The sequence below is a fragment of the Pteropus alecto genome, unplaced genomic scaffold, assembly GCF_000325575.1.
Source record: "Pteropus alecto unplaced genomic scaffold, ASM32557v1 scaffold226, whole genome shotgun sequence".
NCBI lineage: Eukaryota > Metazoa > Chordata > Mammalia > Chiroptera > Pteropodidae > Pteropus > Pteropus alecto.
The window spans coordinates 6,933,247-6,950,645 of record NW_006440132.1 but is presented as its reverse complement, the minus strand read 5'-3'; the positions used below and the strand labels follow the sequence as shown (position 1 = coordinate 6,950,645).

At 51.5% G+C, this 17,399-nt stretch overlaps 1 protein-coding gene across 5 annotated transcripts in view; it reads left to right on the top strand.

Annotated features, from left to right (window-relative positions):
- The window catches only part of RGS3 (regulator of G protein signaling 3), a 115,760-nt gene that overhangs the window by 45,215 nt on the left and 53,146 nt on the right, over positions 1–17,399 (top strand). For 3 of the 5 annotated variants that reach the window (XM_006917110.2, XM_006917109.1, XM_025050447.1), the window contains 3 exons: positions 4,059–4,170; positions 10,503–10,546; positions 15,977–16,099. In XM_006917110.2, coding sequence (XP_006917172.1) covers positions 4,059–4,170; positions 10,503–10,546; positions 15,977–16,099 — 279 coding nt within the window. Of the gene's footprint in view, positions 1–1,143; positions 1,324–3,412; positions 3,811–4,058; positions 4,171–10,502; positions 10,547–15,976; positions 16,100–17,399 lie in introns of those variants that run through there. The other 2 variants (XM_025050444.1, XM_025050443.1) reach the window with 2 other exon arrangements.

Sequence of the window (17,399 nt, the reverse complement as noted above, 5' to 3'; positions counted from 1 at the left end):
CAGAAAGCGAGGTGGGGCTATAAATTCACAAGATCCTCAAGAAGGCATTTAGAAATGGCAGCCACCCTGAAATATATAGCTATGTTTACATTCGCTCTTTTATTTGTCCACTCACCTTTAGGTCTCCAAACCTTGAGCACTTACTGTGTTACTGTGCATGCATTTTACATATTAGATCTCAATTAGCTCTTGAAGCAAAGGCACAATTGTCCTCACTCTATAGATGAGGAAACTGAGGCACCAGCAAGATTAACTGGGACTCGAGGGTCTCAAGGCTTATTTATAGGGGATGGAGCCAGGATTAGCACTCGCATCTCCGGCTCAGGCATGCTTTCCGTGATACCGTGCTGCCTCTGGCCTGTTTGTTTAAAAACTAACTAGTAAACACAAGCGGAAGCCATAGCATGATTACAATCTGTCCAAAAACTCTTTGTCTAATGGTTCTTTGGAACCTTAGAACTAAGAGACCCCTTTCGAAGATCAAAAGAAGCAATTTGAAGATGAGTAAAATAACTATACTTCTTTTTTTGATGTATGCAAGGAAGAAAGTATGTGCATCTTAGAGTCCTGTCATGTTATTCATTCCAGCATTATGAACCGGTCCAAGAGGGGCTTGGATAAATTTGCAGAATTGCAGTGTTGGTTAGTCCTCAGGAGCCGTCTGTTCTGATTTCTTCCCTGTGACTTCTAGCTGATGGTTTTCCAGCCAGTTCTCGAGTCTGCAGAGGCAGCCCCTAGAGGCATTGGTTTTGTTGCTGGAGAGTGCTAAATTGTAGAAAGTTCTCTCTTAAGCTCAATAGCAATCTTTATTCCCGGAATGCTGCCTCTTGGTTCTTGGTTCCTTCTCTGCTCTGAGCCTGCTCCAGTTTGCTAATGTCTGTGAGCTGATCCAGACCCGCACTGTGAACCGCCCTCATTACACAGCCTCCCAGCAGTCACAGACTTCATTAATATGCTCTGAAATCAAATAAACCAAATGAGGTAGCCTCATTTATACATTTTAATAATAGTTATTGAGTGTCTACAATGTAGCCAGGCCCTGTGCTTGAGCTTCCAGGAGTACTATGGGGCCCAAGACAGACACACCCTCACTTTACATACTGACTCACTGAGTTTACCATTAACTAAGGCACCAAGGTCTTTTCTGCAATGCCTGCCCTTAGGCCAGCTTCCCAGAGGAAGCTTCTTTAGGGCTACTTGGGAGAAGCAACCCTCCAAGTTGCAAGGATTCTCTAAGGAAGTGATCCCTCAACGCTTGACCCTTTGGGAAAACAGATGTGTCCTCGGAGCAAGTGTAGTCGGGAGACACCTGGTGGGCAGCAGGTAATTGGGCCATGGAGGTGGGCGACACTCCACTGTGGGCTGCTGTGGCTCCTGCTGGAGCAAAGCCAGCAGGATGCTGGTGAGATGGAAGAGGGGCTCACCTGCCTTCCCCCGGCACGCTTGCCCCTCTGCCCTGCCTCCAGCCATGTGCCAGTTCTGTTCTTTCCCTGACCTGACCTTTGGGGAAATTCTTCGTTCATGCCTTAATCACTTCCTGTCTAGACCACATTTCCAGTTCTGGGAAGCAGGGCCAGAGCGGCAGCCTGGGGCTTTTCTCACCTTGCCCATGGGCGCTTGCCATCTATCCAGCCCTTTCTGGGCTGGGGCCGTTTTTAAAATTTTTTAGGCTTCTGACAGACTGTTTAGTCCACCCCTTACCCTGCCAGCTTCCCTGCGGGTCTGCAGGTGACTTCCAGGTTTTTCTTGAGTGGGTCGGGGAGCCCAGTGTTTGCTTGTGTTGGGCTAGTTTAAAGCCTTCTCCTTTCTACTGCTTGGACTTTGAAGACCTCCTCTCAGACAACCAACCCCTCAAATTCTTCTGAACTCTCAGATCATCCCCCCCACCCCAACTTCATTTATTTTTTGGTCTCCTTTGCTCCTCTTTTTTGGTCTTTGTTGGATTCTTTCACAATCAGAGACGGGACAACTGAAGGCGTATTGCTATCTCTCTGTATAGTGAGCACTTTGGTGTCAGCCAGACCTGGGCAATAGTCGCTGGCTGTGTGGCCTTGGACAAGTCACTTAACCTCTTTGAGCTGTAGGGTCCTCATTTATAAATGAGGGCAATGATGTTATTTTTAAGTGAGGATCCACTGAGCAGAAAATAAGTGCTCAACAAATGGAGGCTTCTGTTGGGCTGTGTTGGGACAGGGCTGTGGTAGGAGGGCGTTGGGATAGAGTCATCACCCGGATCCTTGCCAACCCAGGGTTCCAGAGCCCTAATGTTTTGGTCCCATTAAGGGAGCTAGAGGCCCTGAGAGCCTCCTGCTCAAGGACGCCCTCCCTGTATTGTCTCTGTGGCTGACATTCTTCAAATCTCTGTGTTTGTGTTACACTCAAGAAGGCAAGTGGTCCTTTGAAAAATATTTATATTCTTTTAAATTACACAAAAGTAACAGAGTCCTGTTGCAAAATAACGCAAATTAAGCAGAAATGAATAAAGGAAAATCCACTCCCCAGAGTGAAGAGTGTGGTATCTTAGACATTTGGAAAATGTTAAATATAGACAGATTTATAGTTTTGTTTCACAAGATTGGATTATCCACTAGGTATTTTTGCACATTGCACTATTTTGACTCATGATGGACAGATTACAGCTTCTGTCTACGTAGCTCTACTTTATACTTTTAGTAGTTGCACAAAATTTTACCACATGAAGGTAGCATAATTTATTTTATCCATCTCTTGATGAGCATTTGTTCTTTTTTCTTTTACCCTTCCCTTGTTTATTTTATTACATTTTTTTTCTATGTCATCCCCATTCCCCACTCCCATTAGTTTATATACGTTTTCTTTTATCACAAAATATTGCTAAGAACATCTTTACAGGTTCATATTTATATAGCCTTATGAGTATTTCTGTTGGATAGTCTCAGAGGTGAAGTTGTTAGGTTGCCTTTAACAGTCGGATAGCTAAATGTTAACACGCTGGCTTTTTAAACTTCAATGACAATCTAACAGGTACTCACTGCGACCCTTACTAGTACATGCCAGGCCCTCCTAGCTGACTCTTCTAACTTCAGAAGAGATGAAGTCTCAAATTTTGACACCGCAAAGGGAAATTCACATAATTAATTATATTTTGTTTTCCTCAGAGAATCTAAAATTGGATTTTATTGCTCTTGACTACAGACCACTGCAGAATTTACAAAACAAAGAATGGTGTAATCTTTAGTGGCATTAGAGGATTAAGGGGATTTTTGTAGCACAAAAATATGCTGAGCATGCCTGTTGGTTTACCTATAATGTCTAAAAATAGCTTTCTCCTTTATTTTTGAAGCAGCTAGTGCATAAAAGGGATAAAAGTTGTGCACATGTCGGTATTGGAGCATAAGTAACTGGCTTTTTCTTGAACCGATTGCGCATTACTGCAGTTAAAATTATCTGCAAGGGATTGGGTTGTCATAATATCTCACACTGCATGATGCTTCAATTCACAGTCTGCACAGAGCTTGTGAAAGGAGCCTGTGGGGAAACTGGGCAGAGTCTCTGCCCCTGTTTGTATGGATGAGAAAACTCGTGGGACTTAACCGAGTTTTCATGGCTACTTAGTGGGATAGGAGCCTCATGACTTTTGATTTCAAATCTAGTGCTCTTACAGCCAGATATTTAGAGGAGAATCCAAGCAGATGCAGAACATCCTGCAGCTCGAGGGTGGCTCTAAGCCAAGGGTGCTGGGCTGGAGATTCCAGGGGCTTTTGGCCAGAGAGGTGGGCTCGTGGGCTGTCAGGCCGCGGAGAGGCTTGCGGGGGCCATCTGCCATGGAGGGTGAGGGTCATTTCTGTCGTTTATTATTTTTTTCCCACTGTGAGGTGTGGAGCTGTAGAAAACTGTAGGACAAAGGGGCAGTCTCGACTACAGGTCAGGTCTCTGCCCTTGGCTGAGGCCACACTAAGTCCGTTCCTGGTCCTGTCTGAGATGACGAGGGATCCTTATCTGGACCTCTAGGAGAGGTCATGGCTCCCGGCCTCTGGGACAGCTGAAGAACCAGTTCTGTTTGCTCTTGCCTGACGCAGGTGACGCTGTTCGCCTATTCGGACCTGCTGCTCTTCACCAAGGAGGACGAGCCGGGCCGCTGCAACGTCCTGAGGAACCCCCTCTACCTCCGGAGCGTGAAGCTGCAGGAAGGTAAGTGATTGCCTAGGATGCTCTGGGACCCCTCCTCGCTTGTGCCAAATCCACCACTCTGGACACTCTAGAGGCTCAGTTTGGGTCCAGCCCCTCTGGTGCTGAGCTGCTAGTTGTCGGTGAGGCATCTGAGCGTGTGCCATCCGGTCCTGTCCCAGGGCTGGTGGGCTCTCAGACACTTACGTTCCATTCTAGGCTGGCAGACTTCCCCATGCACCCTGAGTTTTGCTGGGAGGTTTCTTTTCCAGAGATGTTTAGGGAGGATGGGGAGTAGAGTGGGAAGAGCTTTGGACTTAGACCCGCGTTCGGATCTCGGCCCTGCCCCCTCACTACTTATGTGACCTTGGGTAAGTTACTCAACCTCTCTGAACCCGTTTCCTCGCAGGTAAATGTGGGATAGCAATAGTCTCTCAGAAGGTTGTTGCGAAGGTTAAATTAGGTCATATATGCAAAGTGCCTGACCCACACCAGGTGCCCAATAAATGCTACTTGCCACCACACTCACCACACATATCCGGGACAAGAGACCACTGTTCCTTCTCTCTCGGCTGCGTTGCTCTGGCCAGAGCCCAAGGAATCTGGAGCATATGTGGCTGGGGGCCGGCGAGCAGGAGCACCTGGGAGCGTGGAGTGAACCTCAGCCCCAAACTTTGCATCATGCCCTCCTCCACTCGGGAACGGGAAGCCGGCTGGGAGAGTATCTGTTGAGTGGTTTGGTTTGGCGCCTGAGGTCTCTGCTGAAAGGGGCTTGATTTCCTCTCCCAGATTATGAAAACAACAACAGACCTGTTTGAGCATGAGTGACAGGAGCAGGGAGGAAAATATTACCCAACGAAAGAATTCTGTTTTGACGAGTTTTGCTCCAGGAAAACTTCCTGCCTGTTTGCAAACCCGACCTGTGTGCTTGGCCCCTGCTGGCCTTCCTCCTTAGACACCGGGCAGCGTGAGAACCAGGAACTACTTACAACTTCTTCTCTGCCTCTAGCTTTCTCCTGCCCACTGACCAGGGCGGCCACTGAAAGGAAAAAGCAAGTCACCTCGCTTGGGGCCAGCCCCTCCCTCGGGGCGGGTTCCATCTGACTAAAGTCAGTGGTGAGGAGCAGTTCTCTGAGCAAGTTCAGCTCAGACCCTGGCACTGCAGGGAGCTCCCTTGGGAGAGGGGCAGGTGAGAGCTACTGCCCTTGGCTTCCTGCTGCTCTGTCTTTTCCTCCCTCCCTCACACCAGCTTCCCCTACACGTCCACTGCCGCGTCCCTCCCACCCTCCTGCGCACACACTGTACAGTCCTTTCCTGTGTGCATCTGCCCATCCTCAGCTCAGACAGTCTGGGACCCAGTCGGCTGTGAGGAGTACTAGGGGGCAGGTAACGTGGGCTGATTGATTATAGAATGGAACCCTTACTGGGGGGCAGTGCTCAGCCTCTTGCTAAAGGGAGGGAGAGAAAAGAAGGGGGGTTCACACTGGTTGTGCTCTGGGTAGGGTTTGTGATGGGAGCGACAGGGGCAGTGGAAGAGCTGAGGGTAACAGCTGGGAGTTTGGGGTCTGGGCTCAGCTTTGCTGCTGACGTGCTGAGTGACCTCAGCTGGCTCTTTCTCTTTTCTGGGCTTCAGCTTCTCTGACTGTGAAACAAGGGTTGGGCCAGTCCTTTGTGTTCCCTCCCAGCCCTGGTATCCCCAGACAGACCCTGAATTGCTATGAGAAGCTTGATAGTGCCTGTATGTCTTGCCACCACCCCTCGAGGGAGCCTTGACTGCAAATTGGTTGGATCGTCCCCTCCTAGAGCCTCCAGACCTAAGGTTTGAAATTAGAAGCAGGGTGAGCTCCAGCCTCCGCTGGGTGGTGGATGGTCACGTTAGGTGGTGTGGGGCCTTGAGGTTTTGCAGAGAAACCTCCCAGATGCTGAGCTCGTGCGAGCAACAGCCTTGTGCAGGCATGGCTTTCTGGGGCTGGAGACCACATCCTCTCCCCGCAGATGGCAGGCTGATGGTGGCCAAGGCCAGCACTCCTCAGGAGAGATGACCATGCCATGAGAGCCTGTTGGGTTGGCATGAGAGGGTATGTGTGTGTGTCTGTGTGTGTCTGTGTGTGTGTCTGTGTGTCTGTGTGTATCTCTGTGTGTGTGTCTGTGTGTGTCTCTGTGTGTGTGTCTGTGTGTGTGTCTGTGTGTGTGTGCCCTTCTCCAGCAGTGTCAGTGAGCAAATAGTGAACATGGCTCTCTAGGGAGCCCATGAGCTGCTGAGGATGAAGGAAATGGCTCAGTGACACTGAGGTGAACTCAAGGTGCACATTCCACCGCTTAGATTTCTTTCCAGGCATTGGCAGAGTCCTCGCCCCTCCCCACCCCCGCGTTGCTGGGACGCTAGGCTTGCGGGTCCCGGGGGTTTGCAGAAGTCCAGTGACTCCTGCAGTTGGAGTTGGAGCCACAGGACCCAGTGTCCTGAGTCCTGGCGCCTAATTTCCTGCCTGACTCCCTTGTGCCCCCAGAGACCCGCTGTGCTTCGGCAGCAGGGCCTGAGTGAAGCTTTTAAGAGATGCATTTGGGACTCAGCTGGAGCGTCTGTTGGCCGAATGATCTCTGATTAACATTGCTCACTCTCCTAGGTTTCTTGTCTCTTTCAAATCAACATGTATAGAGAGTTCAGTCTGAGGCAAGGAAGATGGTAAACAAGGAACACACCCAGGCTTTCCTGCTGGCTAGGGCTGGGGTTGTTCCCTGGCCAGGGAGAATCTGCCCCACCCCGGGACTAAGGACTCCCCCATGTGACTTCTGTGAAGGGTGCTTAGCTCGGCTGGAAAAGCGTACTCCCAGGGCTTAGCACTGGGCCCAGAATATCATAGGTGCCCAAAGAATGTTTGTTGGGTGAATGAATGAAAAGAGACCGGAAGCACTGTGTTAGCTTGGGGTCTGAGAGTTTCCTCCTCCTGCAGGGCTTCAGATGATGGTCCCTTAAACCTCGCCTGCCCTCCTCCTGCCCAGCTTCCCTAAAGCTTCAGCAGGGCTGCATGGCAGTGTAATGGGAACAGGCAGAGAGCTGGCGCTAACAATTGGGACATCTCCGGTCAGCCGGGGCCCATTGTGGTCTCTTCCTGCCTCTGCCACCCACTGGCTTTGCTGCTTTTTGTGTTTCTGCCTCCCAGGCGGCCAGCATCCCGCCCACAGTGTGTCCTCCTGGCCTGCTCTGGTCTCTCAGGATGGCCTGGAAATGTCCAGCTGATTCTCGGCCTCTCCATCCACCCTGGGGAGCCAGGTGCCCAGTCTTGGAAACTTAGATGCTTAGGTCCTAGCTGCTGGAATGCTTGGAGTTAAATTTAGTTGATTGACATTTTCTGAGCACATCCTCAGAGCCCACATCGGTGCTGGCCGCCAAGGCGAGAGCTGTGGAAGAGACACGTTTCCACTTCTGGAGTGCATGGCCTGGCGAAATGACAGAGGAATATACTGGTTGGGGGCAGAAGGATGACACGGTGGTGAGAACCCAGGCTGTGGAGGCAGGCAGTCCTGGGTTCAGGCCTCAGCTCTGCCGCTTTCTCACAGATTGCCTTAGATAAGTTGTTTTCCTCTCCAGGCTTCAGTTTCTGCATCTGAAAAATGGAGACGTTGACCCTCTTGGCTTGTCTTGAAGGACAGACAGGGCTTGGTGAACAGCTGAGTGTGGGGTCTCAGGCCAGGCTGGAGAGGGCTCTGGGAAGATGACGGAGGGGTCAGGCCTGGGCCCTCTTGGGGCCCTACCCAGCCCGTGACTGGGGATTTCCTCTGCGAAACCCACACGTTCATCGGTGGGAAGCAAGGCCCACCCAGGAACCAAATAGCTCCTTGTTACTTTTCAAAAGGGCAAAAGCATTTGGAGTGTCGGAGGGAAACCTGAACGTGTGCTGCCTCCCTCTTCCTTTCCACTCGCCCCGTTGCCACTCTGGAGAGTCCAGAGCTCAAGCTCACGTTCCCAAGGGCGTCCGGTGGGGCCGAGGTCTCTCTCCCGGCTCAGCTCCCGTGCAGCCTGCTTTGCCACAGCTGCGGCTCCCTCCTGGCACCCTCGGCTCTGGAGGCTTGTCATCCTTTCCTGAGGCTCTGAGCTATGCCGAGCACTGCTCCCATTCCTTCTTTCTCTCTAAGTGCTGCCAGCACAAGGCCAGGATGTGGGGTGGATGTCAGCGAAGGTTTGGGGTAATGCAGGAGGGTGGTGGCGGGCAGCGTTGCAGAACAGAAAAGTTGTCAAGGCAGTTGTCAGGCATCCTGCTCTATCGGGAACGTGTTCCAGGCTGTGTCCCCCAAACTCGTCCTCCTGTCTCCTTGAGGCTCCCATCTCCTTGGCTTTCCCTTCCCTCAGGGAGCCTTCTCTTCTCTCACCGCCAACTTCTAAAACCCGAATTGCTATTTTCTTATGTAGATCTTTTTATATTTCTCTTGGCACTGAGATCCGCTTCTGGAAAGTGAAGGAAATGTCTCAGTGTGTTTTAAACAAAACAAACCACCTTCTTTTGTTCCCACCCTCAGCAGCATAAGGAACTGGCAGAAGCTTTGAAATGACAGGTTCCTTAAACATGATGGGCTTCTTAGGCAGGGCTCCCTCCCTACCTCCCAACCCACCTCTAGGTGAGAAGAAACGAGATTTGTCCTCTCTAAGGCCAAAGTGAAGCCCATTGACTAATGGGCTGTTTTTATCTGGCTCTGGTTGACACCTCTGGCCCTAGGGGTGGTTTTGCCCTGGGGAAGCTGCCCACATGCTTGCTCTGAGGGGGCCTGGCCTTCACTCACATGAGGGTCCTCACTCACGAATTTTCCTAGGAATAGGCTTGACCTATTGTCTCTGTTTGTACCTTGGCACCTTTATTTTGCAACACAGTCTGCAATTCCTTTGACAATTTCTTTGATTCAGGTATGCGTGGAGGGGTCGCTTTGAGCCCAGCACTGGGCCTATTTCCTTGAGGGAGCAGAGGCATTTGAGAGCCCGGTGTGTAGTGGTTCAGAGCGTGGGTTCTGGAGCCAGGCTTCCTTGAGTAGGGGAGATAAATCCTGGTTCTTCTCCTTTCTACCTGGGGCTTGTCCCTCAAGCCATTTGTGCCTCAGTTTTCTCACATGAATCATGCCTCGGCGGGTGTTGTGAGGGCTGAGCTCACTCAGGTAAAGCATTTGGTCGGCACGTAGCACTGTGGTACTCTAAAGTTCTATGGCACTCGAACTGTTTGCTGTTATACGTGCTGTATTTTTGCTTCCCTCAAAACTGACAGCCTGCCTGGTGAGGTCTATTGTTTGAAATACAGGAAGTTACAAACCATCCCCGGCCAGTACCCAGATGATAGTGCCCAGTGGGGTGTGTTGCTGGTTTCTAAGAAGCAGCCTGCAACTGTCAGGGGAGGTGTCCTGGAGAAGAGGCGGGGCTTCTTCATCACCCTCGCTATCCCTTAGGCACGTCTCGTGCTTCTCCATCTCCGTGCCTTTGTCCATGCTGTTCTCACCTCCCGGTGTGTTTATTCTCTCCCTATTTATTTATTTGGGAGCCCTTCCTCTGCTGTTTATTCGGCTCATCTTGAGTTCAAACTCAAAAGGATCCTCCACCAGGAAACCTTCCCCAACAGCTGGCAGTCATCTCTTGGCCCTTGTGCTTCTGAAGCACTCTGACTGAATCATCTTCTGCCGTAGGGTAGGTATGCCACCTTAGCTCCTCTGCTGAAGGGGAGGGGAGCAGCCAACGCTCCCTCCCAGCTGCATCCCAGGTGGGGAGGGCTTGGTGAATGGTCGAGTTTGGAATTCCAGAGCAGGGGTGAGATGGCTCTAGGAGAACACACCGAGGGGTTGAGCCTGGTCTGAGAGGCCATCTCTGGGCTCCACCCAGTCCATAATTGGGGATCCCCCACCTGCATGGCCCATGCAATCCTTGGTGAGAAACAAAGCCCGTCCAGCGACCTAGTGGCTCCTTATTGAATTTCAGAATGGCGAAGGCATTTGGAATGTTTAAAGGAAAACCCAACTATGTGCTACCTCCGTGTCCCTCATCGCAGGAAGGAAGAGGCCTCCTGGGATGGATGACAGCTCTCTGTACCTGGCTGTTTGATGCCCAAAGGGACTCTAGCTGCCTCTCATGGAGATGAGATCTCAGCATTCCTTGAGTCAGGCTGACCTGCAGGCAAAGGCCTTACAGCTGTGCCTCAGCTTGGTTAGTTGTTAAGTAGCATTTCCTCCAGAGATTTCCCTGTCCCCTGTGCCTGCTTCTTTCTTTGTCTTTTTCCAGGAAGTACCGCACACAGCCCTCTGGGCGAGACAGCCGGCTCTGCTCAAGCAAACCCCTGAGACTCTGTAACCAATTGTAACGCAAGTCTTACTTTTTGTTCCCGAAGGTTCTTCGGAAGATCTGAAATTCTGTGTGCTGTATCTAGCAGAGGTGAGTCCTTCCCCCTGAATTTGAGGAGAGAGATCCGAGACCTGGTGCTTGAGGGGGGATTTTGGGCAAGGTTCTAGTCCAGGGTTCTGATGCTGCCTCCTCTCTACCTTGTCCTGGGGCAGGTCCTGATAGAAACAGTGGTCCCTGCCCCTGCGTCTCTTACTCTGTGTAGAGGAGCGGTGGGCACAGAAGTGCATAGAGGGGGCAGGGGACACTGATCTCCTGCTTAGGACCTCCTGGGGGTCCTAATGAGGGTGTGGCCGGACAGCTATGCATCTCCCTATTTATTTATTTGGGAGCCCTTCCTCTGGAGATTGCTCTGAATCCTATGCCTGCCTCTTTTGTCCTCTTTTTCCAGAAAGTACTATCCAGGACCTCTCCTAAGGGTCTCGTCAGTGTTTCACATGGCCTTTACCGGGGCCAGATAATATAGGCTAAGGAACGCATCAAGTGTCGGGGTTTGAGGCTGGAATGACACCCGCTCACTGTGATTGGTGTTTCTGGTTATCTCGGTCTCATCAGAAGCTCATATGGGCAGTGCTCTGCCTTTGTTGAGCAAAATTGGGCAAATACCTCATTGCTTGATATGATTTGGGAGATAAAATATCATTAAACCATGGCTTTAATCAAAGAGGTTCTTGGTGATGAAAAAGTTGAGAGCCACTGAGCCATCATATTCTTTTAGATTTTCGGTTAATTTTTTATTCCCAATCTCATGTCTCCATTAATATGAGCAGGGGGTGCTCTCTGTCCCAAGCAAGGATTCATTAGACCCATTCCTATCTTCTGCTTCAGTCTGTTCCACCCAACAGCCCTGGGAACCTGCCTGTCTTGTGGGAAGGTCCCTGTGGGTGGGGCATGGCTCACACTGGCTGGCCAAGAGGAGTATACTCTTTAGAGAAGGAATGTGTGTGTCATTTGTGATTGAAAATCATTCCTTCAGTTTCTCGCTAAGAGCTACGAGACTTCCAGAGAATCCCCTGGGGTGAAGACCCCTGAAGGAGAAGACAGAGTTGATAAGTTAGCTTCAGAGAGTTCCAAAGGGCAGTGGACATTGTGATTGCTCAGCCGGGGACCCTTGCTGCCTAGAATGGCAACCCGAGGGACAAGGAGTCATTGGATATCCTCCCCTGTGTCAGCACATCCCACCAGGCACTGGAAGTAGCTGGCAAAGGCACTTCAGAGCTAGTGGGTGTTCAGTTCCACAGAGCCCAGCGATCAGCTTAGAAGCTGTGAGCCAGGCTGGGAAGAGCCAGAGCATTTGCCCCTCCATCCACATCCCTCTTGATTCTGATTCACTCTGGCAGGGCCTGAAATGAAGCTTCCAGTTCTTTAATGCCAAGAGAGCTTCCTGCCAGGCCGGGGTTGTTTTTCCCAGAGAGAAGCACTTCTGCTCATCGGTTTCCTGGGAGCTGTGACCTCCTAAGCCCTCCAAAGATTGATGATGGGATATTGATCTGGGGCTTTTTATTTCAGTAAAGTGCCAGGTGATCTGACCCCAAGGGGCTGGGGAGTTGAAGCTCACAGGCAGCCAGAAACCTCTTTTTTCTCCTAATGGGTTGCTATTTATGAAAGGCATTTCTGTAATGAAGGGAGACAAGATGACTGTATGCTTTGTAGCCTGGGACAGGCTTGACACGGTGGTTTAGGATCCTGTGGAGAACTCCAAACTCACATTGTAGTTGGAACTTCCAACAGGTGGTTTCTCTTCATTGCCTGACAGGCAGGTGGCACCCGGAGAAGAAACCAGGGCAGAAGAGTCAGGATTTGGAGAGGGTTTTCCCAGGCACTGAGAAAGTCCCAATTGTTTGGGTGGCAGCTGCTCTCTGATTATACCCTCCAGCAGCAGGGCGTGGGTGGGATCGCCCTAAGTAGCCCTTGGCCCTGGGGTCTCTATTTCTCTGGACAGGTGTCCCTCAGCCCCCGCAAATCCATGGGACAGATGACTTCAAAGCACCAGGGGCATTGGGTCAAAGTGCTCATTGGCCAGGGACCGTTCCCTCACCTGGAATCTGATCCTGGCTCCATTAATCTCGATCCGCACTCTGGGGTTAAGAAGACCTGCATTTGAATCTTGGCTCTGCCATTTCCGAACTTAGCGATCTGGGCAAGTCATATCCTCATCTCTGAAACAAGGCCGATGAAGCCTACCTAGCAAGGTTGTTATAATGATTAAATGAGATTCAATAAGATACCATGTCCAAAGCACTTAGCTCAGAGCCTGGCACACAGTGAGCACTCAATAAATGGTAGCTGTTATTGTCGTCAGCTTCATAACAGGGGCAGAGCTTTTCATATTCCTTTCCTCTCCATTAGAGACATCGCCCATGAGTTATTGATCTTTTAAAGAGAAAGCTAAGAGGAATATCTGTTTGTAATGTACATATGCAGTTATACAAATGTGGCAAGATAGTAGGCTCTGGAGGAGACGAAAGACAGACTTTGTCTCCTCTCCTGAGACCTCCTGGGGCTGCCAACCTAACCTTTCTGAGCCTTAGTTTTCTCATCTGAAAAATGGCAGCAACTGTGCCTTTCTTTCCTCCCTATGTCGAGGATCATTGGGAGAATTAAAGGAGAGAACATTTGTCAAAGCAGGTGAACAACTGTAAATCATTGAAGAAAGAGTTTTAGTTTTTACAAAGATAATATTATTTCAGGAACAAGTGGGTGAGGCAAGATGGGGGTTTTAAAGAGGAGAAGAGGAGTCGGGTCTCTGGTTGGATTCGGGCACACTCATGTTCGAATGCAGAGGCCCAGGCCCCGTGCTGCTGCACCTGGAGAGCTCTGTGCTTGGCTAACCACCCTGCAGTCAAGAAGTCCTGCCTCTCAATGAGTTACATGAGAATGCTTTCAAGGGTGTAGCTTACACCCTTGACCTTGGAGCCTGGTACTGAGGGCAGAGTGTGCATCAGCTCCGCAACCAGCATTGGCTTGGATCACGGAGTGTATTAAAACTGGCGGTTCATGCGCAGGGTCAGCCAGGACAGCGCTGGGGCCCTAATTTAGATAGAGTTAGGCAGCTAGGAATTCAGCCACCCCGGAGGGAGCTGGCTTCATGCTGTCTCTCTTGGCCAGGCCAGCCTCCAAAGCTCCATGAAGCATCTAGAGAGGAGCCTTGAGAGCAAGTGCTTCCCAATGTGTGCCCATCTAAGATAGCCAGCCTCCAGGCCAGGCCTGAGTTTAGGTCCTTGAAATTCGAAGCCTTTCTTGAGATCATGGATGAGAAAGTGCTTTTGAAAATTGATAATTAGATAAAAGGAATTATTATTATGACAGAATTCCTATTTCAGAACTAAAAGAAACAGAGGAAGATTCGGGGCTCAGGGAGATGAAGGGATTTGGTGAAACCTAACCAGCTAGGTGGAGGCAGGATCTGGGCGGCTCCAGCTAGGCCAGCTTTGTGGAGTGGTGGCCTTTTCCAAAGCTGGAAGGAACCATAGTCCCTGCCTCACCCCTCTCCTCACAGGGGAGACATGATGAGACAGGGAGCAGAGGGCCCACTGGTCGTTTCCTGCCCACCCAACTTCTCCCTGAGGAATCTTGGCGTCTTTTTCTGAGTGTATCTTCCCCTGTGGTGGGCCAGGGGTTCTGGGCAGTGGAGGGAATCTGTCGTTAAGTGGTAGGATTGCCTCACACACCTACCCAGTTCCCAGAAGCCCAGGGGTGGGGCTTTCTTCCTTCTTTCTTCTGAGGCTTTTAGGAAGATTAGCTTCTGGACTGCACCTAGGGAACACTTAGCATGGGAGGTGGCCCTGCCCCGAAGGTGGTACCCCTAAGAGCTGGGTTGGATAGCAGGATGGAAAATGTCCCCAAATGCTGTTGGACGATGCCAATAACCACCCCAGCTCAGAGCATTTGCATTTGCTGTTTCTTCTTCCTGGAACAATTTCTTCTAAGCACTTCCCTTGCTGGTCCTTATTATCTAAGCCTTTGCTGGAGCGCTGCTCTGACCACCAGGCTCAAGTAAGACTGCTTCCCTTGCGGTCTTTCCACATTTGTAATTGTATTGTTTAGTTGTTTATTGGTTTATTGTCTGCCCCCAGCCCCAGGGCAAGACGTCTGTCTCTCTTGCTTCCCCCTTTACCTCCAGGGCCTAGCACAGTCTCTGACACATAGCAGGTGCTCAATGAATATGTGCTAAAGGAATGAGGCACTGAGTAGTAGCGGCTGGAGCTGTTCGTGAGGCGTCAGACGGCCCTCACTGCTTGCCTCCCGATAGCTCTGAGAGGTGGGCCATAGCATTATCATTCCATTTTACAGACTTTCCAGAGGTCGGAGGTCGTCAGCTAGGAAGTGGCAAGGCTGGGATTCAGACCAGGCCTGTCCAACTGCAAAATGAGGAAGGACCACACACAAACACCATCTTCTCCGTTCCAAGCCATCCAGCTCATGCTCTTAGCTCCCTGGCTGAGTTCATCTAATCGCAGCCCTGTGAGGCTATAATCAAATTCCAGCGGAGTCAGAAAGAGCTCCTAATCCTCTGATCAGAGTGTCCTGTGGTGGATAATACGGGGCATGCTGCACCGCCTCTCCCCGCCCCCAGCACATTCTGACAGCTTCTGGCCCACTCGCCGGGTCAAGGCAGCTCCCTGGTGCTCGCTCAGGCCAAGCTGGCCTCGCTTTGACCTCATCCCGGAAGTCCCTCCAGGGAGCCAAAGCTTACCGAGGCTTTACTTGCCAAGCACTATTCTAGGTCTAGATAAAAAAGGCCTTCCGAGAAGGAGTTTCTAATCTAGTTGGGGGGACGAGACTGCAGCACTTAACGAGGTTAAATAGCAAGGAGACATTTAAATGACAGCGGTGCCAGGGACTGCTGTTGTACTCAGTGGAGCTGAACAGCCATTGATCAGACCCAGCTCAGGTGCCCGGCCGTAGTGGGGCTGTGGAAGGCCACATGACTCTGCCTCCCAAAGACTTCCAAAGGGTTCTGTTGGTACGTCCAGCCAGTCAGCCATCCAACCCTGGCCTGGTGATCAGCTGAGTGTGCCCTAGGTGGGGGAGGGGGTCCTGCGAGCCAAGGGAGAGGTCCTGGCTCCACAGAGCATCAGAGGAGCGGGAACCTTGGCCCTCTGGGTTCCTTCTCCATGTGCCCTCCCAGCTGCTGCCTTGTGCTGCCTGTCCCCGGCAGTGACCTCACCATTTCTGTTCTGTGGCTCTCCACAGGCCTCCACTGTATAGGGAACCACTGCCTCCCTCCCTTCCCCCAGCCTGTGTGCATAAGGCTCACCAGCTGGCCTCCAAACCAGCTTCCCTGCTCCTCTGGCTGCCTCGATGTCGCCGGGGATTAATGTGCATTTGTGGCTTTTAGTGGGCACTCCACTCCCTGCTGCGGCCTCGCCCTGCGGAACCGAGGGATGGGCTTGGGCCTGGGAGCCCCCTGAACCAGGGAGCAGTCCTGACCATCCCCTTCTCTATTTTCCCTGACGTCAGAAGGCAGAGTGCTTATTCACTTTGGAAGCGCACTCACAGGAGCAGAAGAAGAGAGTGTGCTGGTGCCTGTCAGAGAACATCGCAAAGCAGCAACAGCTGGCAGCCTCTCCCCCACAGAGCAAGGTAAGGGACTAGCCAGTGGCTGCAGCCCTGGCTGTCTGGCTTCCCCCTGGCCAGCCCGGCCCCTCAAGCCTCTGAGCTTGGGACCAGCCCGAGCGTAGGACTTGGATGTGGACAACGAGATCTTGGCAAGGAGGCCTGTGCTCGAATGTCTCTCCCCCTTGGCATTTCACTGGCTCTGTCGAGTGGGTTTCACATTGCTTGGGTAGAGTGACAGAGCCAGATTGAACATGACCCGTCGATTCGCAGCTCCGTTCTTTGGTTTGCCTATGACAAGGTCTAATTTGGGCTGGCCTCCCTGCTGCTGCCGGGCATGTGGTCCCTCTCTGCCACTGGGTGGGTTGTGCCAGGGGCGGCACACTGGTGTTTAACGCTGGCCCAAGGCAGACGTAATTGGGAGGGGATGTTTGCAGCTGAAGCCGTTCTAGTTCAATGCAGGTCACAGCCCACTGGAGCCAAGTGGAGCTTGCTGGAGCCTGGGGGCCGGCCTGCTGGTGTATCAGGGAAGATTGGAGGCTTCCTGCTAAGGCTGATCTGGAACAAGCCCCCTTCAGCCGGTCCTGTGCCTATGGAGGGATAGGATGGGAACTAGACCACAGCCTTCCCTTTTGTCACCTGGATGCCAGCCACAAGGCACAGTTGTATTTCTCCATTTGTGGGTCACTCAGGGCCATTCTCTTGCTAAAAGTGTTGGGCATTTTGGGATTTGGATTGATTGGCTGCAAAAGGAGCAGAGGGGTTGGTCTGCCAGACGGGGGTGGGGGGTGGGGGGTGGGGAAGAGGATAAGTGTCAGTGAGTGGCAGCCTGTAGACTTGTTGGCCTTGTTGCTTCTTCCTGATGAGTTTGGGCCCACTGTGCCACAGGGCAGCAGGCACATGGTGGGAGCAGTGGAATCAGGCCTGCTGAGGGCAGGAGGTGGGGAAGAGGTGGCTGGATGGTGGTGGGCAGCAGCTCCCCATTCCCTAAGGCAGTAATCATCTGAGAATTACATCATCTCAGACTTGACAGTTGCCTTGTTTTATGCTAGCCAGGGGCAAGAATAACTTTGATGAGGGAGGATGGCGGGAAGAGCATGGACTTTTTGAGTTGCACTCTGAGGCTAACTGGCGGTGTTACCTTGGGCAAGTCGCTGTACTAACTTGGAGGTTTAGTGTCCTCACCTGGGGGCAGTAGTTTCTCCTCCGAAGGGTCATGGTGGGAATTAAATGGGATGGTGCACATACAGTTCATAGCACCGTGCCTGGTATGCAGTAGGTGCTCAACTGCCCCCGCCTCCAACAACGCTGCTATACTACCTGGTTC